Below are 13,928 nucleotides of genomic sequence, written 5' to 3' on the forward strand. Positions count from 1 at the left end.
TCTCTACATTCATCAACACACAACACTGCAGAAGCTCAGTGCATAAATAAAATCATTTATCACACAATATGTCACACAATGAGTAAAATATTTGTAAGAAACCTTCCTCAGAGGTTGTGCTTACACTAAAATGTTTTGGTTGTGACACGTAATACTTTTTTGAACACTCACTGTGTAGGAATGAACAGCAAAGGCATTGCACAACATCCAATCAAACAGGATTTAAAAAGTACAACGGCTACAAACTCACAATAATACCAAACACTACGAGACAAAGTGAGATGCCAAAATGTGCTGCTCTGTTTTCTAGATAACATGTCGATAGATATTTTGATCATGTAAAATCCTATTTCAAGCTATTGTTTAAGTTATTCTACCATAACTAACCAGGGTCTGTATCAGATTACAATATAGGTGGGTGGTCAGCACTGTTGTTGTAGGATAATGTCACATCTTACACCTCTATGGCTGTCGAGTGGGTGTGGCGTTTCTTAACAGGAGAGTCTGGCTCAGACTCTATAAAGACGTTATCTTCCATTTGTTCTTCAATGGGCTTCATCGTTTTGGATGTCTTGGAGGCAGGAGATCTTTCTGGAAAGAAGGACACAACGGTTAAGGTGGGAAAAGAGGTATGTGTGTGGTTTTTTAAAAATGTAACCGTGTGTGTTTTCATATGATCACAGACGAACACACCATAAAGGTGGCACAAACGAGGTTGTCATAGGTCCACAAGCCTTCATTCTGACTCATATGACAATACTTTAAAAACAAAACAGAATCACAACCACACATTTGACAGAATACACAGATAGGCTCACACATAAGCCCTCATTTCACATAGTGTATGTTTGTGTTGGAGACAGGGGGACGACAGTGTGAAGTTAAATCAACATGGTAAGAAAACAAAAGCACTCTGAATCCTTTTCCGGACATATCACTCACATTTGCAATTCAACCCCTACATTTGATATGGAAATTACAGCAGGATAATGTAGAAGCTATTGGGGTTAAAGAGTGTCTTGTATGTCTAAATACTGAATATGTTCCAGTAGGAGCTCTACAGCAGCACTATTACTACAGGATGGATGATATGAATGAATGCTGTCCTACTCTTAAACACTGAACTTTGAAGATGTTAAAACGACAAACCAGGTTACCGGGGATCACTCGTTTTAGAACAGGCAACATAGTGCAGAGCTGTAGGGTTAAATATTTAGGGTTGGGTTTGAGGGAATGAACTAGCCTGAGTCCCAGATCTGTTTCAACTGTCTTGCCAACTCCTATGGCATTGCCACGCCAAATGATAGTTGGCAAGACAGCACAAACAGATCTGGGACTCAGGCATTAGGAAGGTGAATTTGAGGGCAGTAGGGGGGGGAGAAAAGAGATAGTCTTACAACCCCTTCAGGGCAAGGTGTGATCTGAGAGAGTGGGTTGATTGACAGCTAGAGGAGGAGGGGGAGGAGGTGGAGGAGAAGGGGGGGACAGGAGAAACAATGTCAGAGAACAACTAACTAGAACACAACACCTAGTAAACAATGTTGTCAGATTGGAGCTAAAGCCCTAATAAACAAGGATTTAGTGACTGTTAACGTCACACACCAGAGAGGATATGAGGGGTAAACGATGAAGACGGACTCAACCCAGAATGCCTCATGATTTGAGTAAATTAAGTGACTGTATAACAGCTACTATTGACCTGGCAAAGATTCACTGTGAATCGAAACTTTGTCACTATTAAAAGGTGACATTACAAGAATGATACTGTAAGTCTTTTTCAGACTCAATAGCTAATCAGGTTGTTAGACACTGACAGATGGGCCAATAGTATCACAGCTTGATGGGAGGTGGTGAGACTTACGATGTGAAGAGCCACTGGAGCCTCCACGGTGGATCTGGTTCAGGATGTCGTCGGTGTCACTGGTGCTGCCCATGCTGTTCCTCATCTGCATCATAGAGACCTGGGAGCACAGGCTGGGCTGACGCTCCATCTTCTTCGCTGCCTGTTCATGTAAACATCGTCATCGTTATTGTTATCGTCATCATGGTTATCATCGGTGTCACCACCACCATCATCATCATCATCATAATTTCTTACATAATCATTGTTATTTGAATCTAAGGAGACAATTCATAATTTAGGAAGGTTAATGACCAAATCACAATTAAACTGTCTGTACAAAACATTAGGAACACCTGCTCTTTCTATGACATAGACTGACCATGTGAATCCAGGTGAAAGCTATGATCCCTTATTGATGTCACCTGTTAACTCCACTTCAATCATTGTAGATGAAGGGGATACAGGTTAAAGAAGGATTTTTAAGACTTGAGACAGTTGAGACGTGGATTGTGTATGTGTGCCAGTCAGAGGGTGAATGGACAAGACAAAAGATTAAAGTGCCTTTGAACAGGGTATGGTGCCAGGTGCACCGGTTTGAGTGTGTCAAGAACTGCAACGCTGCTGGGTTTTTCACACTCAACAGTTGCCCATGTGTATCAAGAATGGTCCATCACCCAAAGGACATCCAGCCAACTTGACATAACTGTGGGAAGCATTGGAGTCAACATGGGCCAGCATCCCTGTGGAACACTTTCGACACCTTGTAGAGTCCATGCCCCAACAAATTGAGGCTGTTCTGAAGGCAAAAGGGGGTGCAACTCAACATTAGGAAGTGTTCCTAATGTTTTGTACATTCAGTGTATGTTTGTAGACAATACAAACTACAGTGTCTCAGTTTCTGAACAGTGACTAAACCCACCTTGTCAGTGAGAGTGGGGTCATTGAGCGAGTACAGCTTGTTGGTGATGTCTTTGCCAATGAGGTACCTGAACACCTCGTTCAGGAAGGAGTCAGACTCCAGGAAGTAGGTGAGCCTCTCTCTGGACCAACACAGGAACTTACAGTACTCCTCCGCCATGATGGTCACCTGTAAATGAATCAACATGTCACAGGTTGTCACGGTAACAAACCTGCCCTATCATGACCTAATCATGCCAACAGTACTTGTGTTGTTTGGTTTTACCCAGTATAGATACACTATGAACTGGAATATGGGTAAGTGGTAAATTGGGTTATATAGGAACACCTATAAATTACAAAAAGAATACAAAAAATAAATAAATGGTACATTCAATAATCTGAGTTTCTAGTTACCTGGAATTTTTCTCCTCTGTTCATCTGGGTTGATCTGAACTCAGGGGAGTCGATGAAGGCGTTCGTGTAGATGTTATGGAGGAAATGACCTCGATATGACACCTTCATTCTGTCGCACAAAAACGTATAGCCAACATGGATGACCATGGACGGATCAAATGCACACAGATGCACACAGATACTGCTAAACCTTATTGATCATTATTATTATCATGATTGATCATCATTCAGGGAAAACCGGGGCTGGAATGACATGGTAGATAGGTGACAGGGAGATGTCTCAGAGTGATACCTACTTTCCTTTAAGGAGGATACTGAGGCGCTCGTCCACGGAGGTCTTGTCCTCGGCAGCATACACCTGTCCCTTCTTCAGGCTCTGGATGGTGCAGAATTGGCCCGTCAGTCTCTGGAACAGGGCCTCGCGCACGTGAAGGGGCTCAAACATCCGCTTGTACACTGACTTCAGCTCCCTGTCAATCTTAATCTGACAGAAGACATAGCACGGTTACAGCTGATTGTCTGTAGCTGATAGAGTGGAATATAAAGTGTTATGATGGATGATTGACGTGACTTGAGCTAGGCTCCTGATTCAGGGTGGATAACCACAGGGCATCATAAAGGACCAGGCATTAAGTATATTTTAGGGTCTTTAATACAATGTCACCACAGCAGCCAACATCAAGTGAGGGCCACCTAGTTCTACTCATCCTTGATATTGAATTGATAGGACATAATTCACTCATGTATGTCATTCAGTGTTAGTAGATGGAGGGAGGAGTGGAGACATGGGAGTGAAGAGGACAGCAGTATAGATGTAAACATAACCTCCTTTCTCGTTATGAGGAGAGATGGTCCCATTCTGTCAGGTATGTGAAGGCCCTCTACACACTGAAAGTCCCCTGGTGGCAGCAGTGCATTTGAAAGACCTGCATCTCATTTAGGTAGAGAGAGACAGAGTGGCCCCAACACCAGGGGGATGTGACTGGCTGTCTCACCGCTAAGAGACACAATGGAAAACTAATCTCCAAAAGTCCTCATCAAAATAACTGTTCCAGGCAACTTGTACCTACTTTAAGCTGTATGTATGTATGTACTGTATATAAATGGACCACAATCTGCCTCTAACTGGACTGTGTTGGGTTGGGGCAGAACTCACAGGTCTGCGTTTGTAGACCAGGTAGAAGAAGTGCATGAAGTTGACCAGCAGGAAGACCACATTCCACACCATGACATCCAGGTTACACCGGTACAGCGTTGCCCAGGTGATGAACAAACAGCTTCCTGTCAGGGACAGGAACAGAAAGTAATAAAGCACACTTGAGTTGTTATTGGTTGAGTTATATCCTCATATTGCCCTATAGCGGTACATTCTTAAACTAGCTTGAGAACACTCCAGTAGGCAGCTGTACTACCAGCAACATAGTGGTCACATGATATGATATCATTCCACTCTACTCAGTCCCTTTCCCCAGTTGTACTACCACCAACATAGTGGTCACATGATATGATATCATTCCACTCTACTCAGTGTCTTTCCCAGCTGTACTACCACCAACATAGTGGTCACATGATGTGATATCATTCCACTCTACTCAGTGTATTTCCCAGCTGTACTACCACCAACATAGTGGTCACATGATGTGATATCATTCCACTCTACTCAGTGTCTTTCACAGCTGTACTACCACCAACATAGTGGTCACATGATGTGATATCATTCCACTCTACTCAGTGTCTTTCCCAGCTGTACTACCACCAACATAGTGGTCACATGATATGATATCATTCCACTCTACTCAGTGTCTTTCACAGCTGTACTACCACCAACATAGTGGTCACATGATATGATATCATTCCACTCTACTCAGTCCCTTTCCCCAGTTGTACTACCACCAACATAGTGGTCACATGATGTGATAGCATTCCACTCTACTCAGTGTCTTTCACAGCTGTACTACCACCAACATAGTGGTCACATGATATGATATCATTCCACTCTACTCAGTCCCTTTCCCCAGTTGTACTACCACCAACATAGTGGTCACATGATATGATATCATTCCACTCTACTCAGTGTCTTTCCCAGCTGTACTACCACCAACATAGTGGTCACATGATGTGATATCATTCCACTCTACTCAGTGTCTTTCCCGGCTATACTACCTCCAACATACTGTAGTGGTCACGATATGATGTCATTCCACTCTACTCACTGTCTTTCCCAGCTATACTACCTCCAACATACTGTAGTGGTCACGATATGATGTTATTCCACTCTACTCAGTGTCATTCCAAGCTATACTACCTCCAACATACTGTAGTGGTCACGATATGATGACATTCCACTCTACTCAGTGTCTTTCCCAGCTGTACTACCACCAACATAGTGGTCACATGATATGATATCATTCCACTCTACTCAGTCCCTTTCCCCAGTTGTACTACCACCAACATAGTGGTCACATGATATGATATCATTCCACTCTACTCAGTGTCTTTCACAGCTGTACTACCACCAACATAGTGGTCACATGATATGATATCATTCCACTCTACTCAGTGTCTTTCACAGTTGTACTACCACCAACATAGTGGTCACATGATATGATATCATTCCACTCTACTCAGTCCCTTTCCCCAGTTGTACTACCACCAACATAGTGGTCACATGATGTGATATCATTCCACTCTACTCAGTGTATTTCCCAGCTGTACTACCACCAACATAGTGGTCACATGATGTGATATCATTCCACTCTACTCAGTCCCTTTCCCCAGTTGTACTACCACCAACATAGTGGTCACATGATATGATATCATTCCACTCTACTCAGTGTCTTTCACAGCTGTACTACCACCAACATAGTGGTCACATGATGTGATATCATTCCACTCTACTCAGTGTCTTTCACAGCTGTACTACCACCAACATAGTGGTCACATGATGTGATATCATTCCACTCTACTCAGTGTCTTTCACAGCTGTACTACCACCAACATAGTGGTCACATGATATGATATCATTCCACTCTACTCAGTCCCTTTCCCCAGCTGTACTACCACCAACATAGTGGTCACATGATATGATATCATTCCACTCTACTCAGTGTCTTTCCCAGCTGTACTACCACCAACATAGTGGTCACATGATGTGATATCATTCCACTCTACTCAGTGTCTTTCCCGGCTATACTACCTCCAACATACTGTAGTGGTCACGATATGATGTCATTCCACTCTACTCACTGTCTTTCCCAGCTATACTACCTCCAACATACTGTAGTGGTCACGATATGATGTTATTCCACTCTACTCAGTGTCATTCCAAGCTATACTACCTCCAACATACTGTAGTGGTCACGATATGATGACATTCCAACCTACTCAGTGTCTTTCCCAGCTGTACTACCACCAACATAGTGGTCACGATATTATGTCATTCCACTCTACTCAGCGTCTTTCCCAGCTATACTACCTCCAACATACTGCAGTGGTCACGATATGATGTCATTCCACTCTACTCAGTGTCTTTCCCAGCTATACTACCTGCAACATACTGTAGTGGTCACGATATAATGTCATTCCACTCTACTCAGTGTCTTTCCCAGCTGTACTACCTCCAACATACTGCAGTGGTCACGATATGATGTTATTCCACTCTACTCAGCGTCTTTCCCAGCTATACTACCTCCAACATACTGCAGTGGTCACGATATGATGTTATTCCACTCTACTCAGCGTCTTTCCCAGCTTACTACCACCAACATAGTGGTCACGATATGATGTCATTCCACTCTACTCAGTGTCTTTCCCAGCTATACTACCTGCAACATACTGTAGTGGTCACGATATGATGTCATTCCACTCTACTCAGTGTCTTTCCCAGCTATACTACCTCCAACATACTGCAGTGGTCACGATATGATGTTATTCCACTCTACTCAGTGTCTTTCCCAGCTATACTACCTCCAACATACTGCAGTGGTCACGATATGATGTTATTCCACTCTACTCACTGTCTTTCCCAGCTATACTACCTCCAACATACTGCAGTGGTCACGATATGATGACATTCCACTCTACTCAGTGTCTTTCCCAGCTATACTACCTCCAACATACTGCAGTGGTCACGATATGATGTTATTCCACTCTACTCAGTGTCTTTCCCAGCTATACTACCTCCAACAAACTATAGTGGTCACGATATGATGACATTCCACTCTACTCAGTGTCTTTCCCAGCTATACTACCTGCAACATACTGCAGTGGTCACGATATTATGTCATTCCACTCTACTCAGTGTCTTTCCCAGCTATACTACCTCCAACATACTGTAGTGGTCACGATATTATGTCATTCCACTCTACTCAGTGTCTTTCCCAGCTGTACTACCACCAACATAGTGGTCACGATATGATGTCATTCCACTCTACTCACTGTCTTTCCCAGCTATACTACCTGCAACATACTGCAGTGGTCACGATATTATGTCATTCCACTCTACTCAGTGTCTTTCCCAGCTATACTACCTCCAACATACTGTAGTGGTCACGATATTATGTCATTCCACTCTACTCAGTGTCTTTCCCAGCTATACTACCTCCAACATACTGCAGTGGTCACGATATAATGTAATTCCACTCTACTCAGTGTCTTTCCCAGCTATACTACCTCCAACATACTGTAGTGGTCACGATATGATGTCATTCCACTCTACTCAGTGTCTTTCCCAGCTATACTACCTCCAACATACTGTAGTGGTCACGATATAATGTCATTCCACTCTACTCAGTGTCTTTCCCAGCTATACTACCTCCAACAAACTATAGTGGGCACGATATGATGTCATTCCACTCTACTCAGTCCCTTTCCCAGCTATACTACCTCCAACATACTGCAGTGGTCATGATATGATGTCATTCCACTCTACTCAGTCTTTCCCAGCTACACTACCTCCAACATACTGTAGTGGTCATGATATGATGTCATTCCACTCTACTCAGTCCCTTTCCCAGCTATACTATCGCAGCAACTCCCCCTTCTCCAGGAAGTGTGGACTCGTTCACTCACTATAGTGTTTATCATATTTCTAAAATCAATTCAATGCATATGAATCCTTGAGGGGGAGTGAACGAGTGGATACTTTGGAGAGAAGGGAAAGATACTGAGGTGGTAGAGCTGGTAATGAAACTGAAAAGTGTGTAATGCAATCGTATCATGACCACCGAGTTGGACTGTAATCTGGGCCAGCAGAGGCCAGTATGGAGCCACCTGTCATCAGCATGAGGCGCAGCAGGATCATGTGCAGGGTCAGGGTGGTGGGGATGACCAGGCCCAGGAGGAGAGACAGGTTCCCCACGTGGAAGAGCAGGTGGTGGGCCTCCTCCCACTCCTCACAGGAGGTTACGTTGGGCTCCATGGGGGTCATCACCAGACCTCCACCTCCAGCCCCGGGTACAGACCCAGGGACTGCCGACCGCAGGGGGGCCAGGGTGGTGTAGAACAGGCTACTGGTCATCTCTGGAGAGGCAGACATCCTGATCCTCACCTAGAGAGAGGTGGGGAGGGTGTTGTGGTTGTTTATGTACTGCTTATGAATGGGGTATGTACATGTTATGAATCTATTATTATGTTGGTACCTTTAAGTGTTACAGGATTGTTGGTAGAAACAGCAGATTTTTGAAGTTGAAATGTCAATTCACGCTGCTGCTGTTCTCATAGTGTACATCAGTTTGTCACTATCACAATCTCAATATCCTCAGGTTTCAATAGATTTTCATAACAGATTACTGTATTTCCAAATGTTTTATTTTATGTAGTTATGCATTGGAATAACTTTTGAGATGCTTATAGGCCTACTGACAATGTCAACATCATACTTGATTCATCAACTAACTGATTTAATACTGTAAATAGCCTGGGAATTCATCATACCGATCATACAGCACTGGAGTGATATTGAAAGGTTTCACTTTAACGTTGCAGCCACACAAACAAATGTGTGGGAAAATATCAACCTCAACTGGGTTTTGAGCGGATCTGACGACCAACGCGCAACAATATTTGACTGCCAGTCCCTCAGATATAGATTATGAAATGGACATGGAAAAAGTGCGAAATGAGTCGGCTACAATAAGCTGCTTGTAGAAAATGAACGGGACCTACCGGCTGACGTTTTAAGAAATAGCCTAATTTGTTTGAGCGTTAACTTTCCTTTCACCACTCAGTCAGAGTAAGATAACAGAGAATGGGAGTTGTAACTTACCAATCTGACAACAATCGATCACGAATAGAAAACAATGGACAAGTATTGAGGAGCTATAAATGTAAGGTCCTCGCGAGCTGGGGGACTGCACAATGTGAGTCGCACATTCCAGCGAGCTGACAGGCATTGACTAAAATGGGCAAGAGGCGAGGGGACAGCAGTCAACACTACCCACCGCTGCGCACCTGCAAAGTCCGGGCACGCCGACAGGGGGAGGTAAAACTTACCTTTTTGAAAACTGAAAATATAGCCTTGCAGCCAGCAACTCCGAGAAAATATTATGAAGCCAGTCGAGTGAATCGTGTCATGTGTTTCGAGATGTTGGTAAACCTAATTGAACAGCGCTCCTTCACCCTCCAGAGGTGACATGAGCTGCGTGATGAGGTTGACAAGAGCAGATATTAATGAGATCAGCACCAAGGTCAGCGACATGATCAGCACGAGAAAGTGATTGACACTGACCTGTTAACTGCTCCACAGAAAGTCTCGCTCTCCGAGGAAAATGTTGTAGGCCTAATGAAAGTTATTCGAGATACAAAACGTATAGGGACACATTGCATTGTTAATACTTTTTTATGATTAAACATAAATATTGACAAAAAAACTCAGTAAGGCAATTGAATATACAGTCTCAATTTAAGACAGGCAGGTAGTAAAGTGCACTATAAAACATAAACAGGAATCAAGGGTAACATTTCACTGGTATTTTGATGCAGAGAAAATCCCCCCCCCCCCCCCCCCCCCACACACACACACACACACACACACACACACACACGCGCGCGCGCCTATTGCTTGATGTCTGGCAAACCAAGTGGATGGTTACTTGATGTGCTACAATGTATTCTATGTTGATGCGTAAACTACATAGCTTATGCCAGATCCATAGCCTAAGCACTTGAGGATAACAAACAGACAAAAACAACATCCATTAATGAAAAACAAACATTTAAATGTTCCGTTCCAGTCATTAGTGAGTCTCTTCGGCTGCTGTTATAGTTATAGGGACACGGCCACGGTGGCCATGGTCATATTGCGCTGGGACTCGTAGGAACCCATCTGTCCGGTCTAATTCTGGCAACGGGGACACGTGGCAGTAGGTGGGTAACCGGAGATCATATCGGAACCCGCGGCTGTCGAACGCCTGGTCGTTGAGGGAGTACAGCTTGTCCGCGATGTCATTCCGCACCACGAGCGCAAAGACCTTGGCGATGTAGCGGTGCTTGGCGAAGAGTAGGTACAGTTTCTTACGTCTCCAAGAAACGTACCTACAGCAATTATCTGCACGCAGGGTCACCTGGGGAAAGAAAACACGAATGCTTATACACTGAGTATACCAAACATTAGGAACACCTTCTTAGTGTTGAGTTGCACTCCCACAGGGATGTTGGCCAACGTGGACTCCAATGCTTCCCACAGTTGTGTCAAGTTGGCTGGATGTTGTTTGGGTGGTGGACCATTATTGATACACACGGGAAACTGTTGCGCGTGAAAAACCCATCAGCGTTGCAGTTCTTGACACAACCCGGTGCGCCGGGCACCTACTACCATACCCCATTCAAAAGGCACTTCGATCTTTTGTCTTTCCCATTCACCCTCTGAATGGCACACACACACAATCCATGTCTCAATTGTCTCAAGGCTTAAACATCCTTCTTTAACCTGTCTCCTCCCCTTCATCTGCACTAATTGAAGTGGATTTAACAAGTGACATCAATAAGGGATCATAGCTTTCACCTGGATTCACCTAGTCAGTCTCTATTAATGAAAAGAGCAGGTGTTCCTAATGTTTTTTATACTCAGTCTCAGTGTATATGCCAGACACATTAGCCAAATGTAGCTTTATTCGATCAGTTTACTATTTACCTGGAAAACTCCCTCCTCTGACGGCCGGAGAGAGTCCCATTCAGGTGAATCGAGAAACTGGAAAGGGTATATGTCATGTAAAAACTCTCCATTTACTGTCACACGAATTCTGTAAAAAAAAATAAAAGGTGGGACATTAGGCTATTTTATATGACATAACATCAAATACAGTTGGATAAAATGTCAAAGTGAAGTTGAAATGCACCTGCCGGACAGAAGAACGGACAGCTTATCAATAGCAGTCTTGCCCTCTATGGCAAAACAGTGGTCTTTCTCTATAGTGTGGATGTCCCCTTCACAACAGGCGACTATCTTGCCGAAGTGGGTGAGCGACACCCCCAGATTTTTGAACAGGTAGCTGTACAGATCTTGAAACTCCTTTTCGAAAGTAACGTTCCTCAGTCGGTAGCCGACGTGCACAACTTGAACCGCACATACCCCAAAGAGAGCGAAATTCCACAAAAAGGTGTCGGTGGTGCACGGATCCGACCATGACCAAATGGTTGTGCAGAAGAAACCGAGCGTCAGAAAGGTAAACAAGTAGAGGAGCCCATAGAACCCGCTCCCTCCCATGAACCCCAAAACAAGGAAGATACTGGCGAGGTGGAAGATGGCACCCTCGGATCCCCCCTTCCATTCTTCGCATAACGGGTGCACGACAGCCGCCGTCAAGTTTTCAGGAGGTGGGAAAAATTCTGGCGTCTCCATTGTCGCGCGTGTGGAGCACGTCACTTTTCAGAAAACTGAGAGGTGGTAAGAGAAAACGAATAAGTGAAACGTCACCGAGACTTCCACCCTAAAATGTAATCGCCCGAAGTTTTGATTATATCACCTCTTAAAATATGACCCGGGTATCCTGACGGGGGTGGCTCAGTAACTGCTCCCCTTGGTCCTGACGTCCTACTGATTAAAGCTCTATCGGGCTCAACCAAACCATATCTTCTATGCACATGACGTCCAGGATATATCCAATAATTGAAATGCGATATTGAGATGTAAGATGTACGGATATCAAATGACCCATTCATCAACTTACAGCCTAAGCAAATTACATTACACAACACCACCAAGTAGGCCTAACATGTTTACCTTTCAATGCAAATCTCTGATCATTCTCAAACTCACTAAACATATACTGTGATGATGGTGTTATGAATTTGCCTGATCAAGAGGAGATTGTGATGATGAATGATAAGCCTCCAAGGTCTCTGACAGAAAGTGGTCTTCAGCAACTCAGTAGGACTGTAACACTTTCCTCTACTTGTTTCTTGTTCTGCTATAGGTGTAAAGGTGAGTAGGGTGGACCCTGGGGGATGAAACAGCTCAACTCTAATGAGAGGTTGTGTGTGTGTGTGTGTGTGTGTGTGTGTGTGTGTGTGTGTGTGTGTGTGTGTGTGTGTGTGTGTGTGTGTGTGTGTGTGTGTGTGTGTGTGTGTCTGTTTTCAGACCAGGACATCATAAATCACAGTGGTAGACTAGCAGTAGGGAGGCAGGGAGGCAGCAGTGATCTATCTGGGCTAAAATAACCCACCGCCGTTTCCCCTGGTGAGCTGCTGCCTACCTGACCAGACAGTCAAGGTGACATTGAGAATCACCGAGCTGCAGAGGACTGAAAACTCAGGCAGTGTGAAATATTTAGGACATGCTGCAATCACATGCAAAGATCCCCTGGGTCCAAATCCTTCAGTATGTCAGACAGACAGAGAGCTAGATACATCCTCTGTGTTTGTGTCAGTGCTCTCTGTGTTTGTATGAGTGCTTTCTCTCTCTCGCTCTCTCTCTCAGCCCTCCACCTCTGTCTCACTCAGCCCCCCCCCCCTCTCTCTCTCTCTCTCTCTGAGGAATTCTTGCCCTCTTTTCAAACTGAAGGTTACCACAGCTGTCTATGGGAGATGGGAAACAGTGAGGGACAGTCTGAAGGTATGTAGTGGTGGAATCGGACCCTGGCTTCAGCTGTTGTGAGTGACTTGATGCTAGGAGTGGTTATCCCCCTTCCCACACTCCAGTCTAACATGGTGGTTGCACCATGGGCTGCTCAGAACACTAAACATACACACTCACCAACACACTACCCTGGTTATCAAACTCAATCTCATTATAAAAGAGGTGCAACTCATTTTAGGCGTTGGTACTTTTACAGTACCAATGTTCATATTGTAGAGCAAATATTGGAACAGTGTTGATCCCCCGGGACATACTCCAGTCTGAGATGAACATAACCCGTACTTAAAAAGTACAACATTGGAGGTGCTGGTGTGCACCGGACCAATTCAAGCACTGTGTGTACGTGAGTGTGCAACTACATTTAAACTCAGGGAGAATGTGATGTATATTGTGCCAGCTACCAGCAGCTTTACAAAGACTATCAGAAACCCAACCCATCTATAAATAGGACTACACCCTCCACACACTGTGTGTGTGTGTGTGTGTGTGTGTGTGTGTGTGTGTGTGTGGTGTGTGTGTGTGTGTGTGTGTGTGTGTGTGTGTGTGTGTGTGTGTGTGTGTTCAGGTTTGACAAATGGTGGACCTTCTCCCTCATTAATTTAGAGAGGGATGGTGTTAATTGGGCCATGGCATTAAACAACCTTGGCGGGGAGAGAAGTATCTGTCCCTTAGGTCTTCATCTGTCCGAGAGAGGGG

At 44.4% G+C, this 13,928-nt stretch overlaps 2 protein-coding genes across 4 annotated transcripts; both read right to left on the reverse strand.

Moving 5' to 3' along the window:
- Positions 1 to 34: 34 nt before the first annotated feature.
- LOC106605650 (popeye domain-containing protein 1) lies at positions 35 to 9,562 on the reverse strand. 3 transcript variants are annotated; one of them, XM_014201523.3, is made up of 9 exons: positions 9,423 to 9,562; positions 8,429 to 8,705; positions 4,314 to 4,438; positions 3,454 to 3,641; positions 3,158 to 3,266; positions 2,763 to 2,930; positions 1,862 to 2,003; positions 1,398 to 1,445; positions 469 to 591 (listed from the first exon to the last, which is right to left on the reverse strand). In XM_014201523.3, exons 2-8 carry the CDS (start codon positions 8,691 to 8,693, stop codon positions 1,405 to 1,407), a joined length of 1,038 nt encoding a protein of 345 aa, XP_014056998.2. In that variant the 5' UTR covers positions 8,694 to 8,705; positions 9,423 to 9,562; the 3' UTR covers positions 469 to 591; positions 1,398 to 1,404. The 3 variants fall into 3 exon arrangements, with proteins under 3 accessions (XP_014056999.2, XP_014056997.2, XP_014056998.2); XM_014201524.3 differs by lacking the exon at positions 1,398 to 1,445 and having other exon boundaries at positions 35 to 587; XM_014201522.3 differs by lacking the exon at positions 1,398 to 1,445 and having other exon boundaries at positions 35 to 591.
- A 414-nt stretch (positions 9,563 to 9,976) lies between these two features.
- Positions 9,977 to 12,177, reverse strand: popdc3 (popeye domain cAMP effector 3). The gene is made up of 3 exons (XM_014201525.3): positions 11,494 to 12,177; positions 11,289 to 11,397; positions 9,977 to 10,719 (listed from the first exon to the last, which is right to left on the reverse strand). Exons 1-3 carry the CDS (start codon positions 11,994 to 11,996, stop codon positions 10,393 to 10,395), a joined length of 939 nt encoding a protein of 312 aa, XP_014057000.2. The 5' UTR covers positions 11,997 to 12,177; the 3' UTR covers positions 9,977 to 10,392.
- Between the last annotated feature and the right edge of the window lie 1,751 nt (positions 12,178 to 13,928).

This window comes from Salmo salar, chromosome 05 (genome assembly GCF_965601325.2).
Source record: "Salmo salar chromosome 05, fSalSal1, whole genome shotgun sequence".
Classification (NCBI taxonomy): Eukaryota; Metazoa; Chordata; class Actinopteri; order Salmoniformes; family Salmonidae; genus Salmo; species Salmo salar.

Coding starts and splice junctions, on each gene's coding strand:
- LOC106605650 (XM_014201522.3), bottom strand. CDS start 8,693: ATGTCTGCCTCTCCAGAGATGACCAGTAGCCTGTTCTACACCACCCTG. Junction 4,439..8,428: donor GCGCCTCATGCTGATGACAG/GTGGCTCCATAC, acceptor TGTCCCTGACAG/GAAGCTGTTTGTTCATCACC. Junction 2,931..3,157: donor ACAGAGGAGAAAAATTCCAG/GTAACTAGAAAC, acceptor ATTCATTTACAG/GTGACCATCATGGCGGAGGA.
- popdc3 (XM_014201525.3), bottom strand. CDS start 11,996: ATGGAGACGCCAGAATTTTTCCCACCTCCTGAAAACTTGACGGCGGCT. Junction 11,398..11,493: donor TCCGTTCTTCTGTCCGGCAG/GTGCATTTCAAC, acceptor TTTTTTTTACAG/AATTCGTGTGACAGTAAATG. Junction 10,720..11,288: donor CAGAGGAGGGAGTTTTCCAG/GTAAATAGTAAA, acceptor TTCTTTCCCCAG/GTGACCCTGCGTGCAGATAA.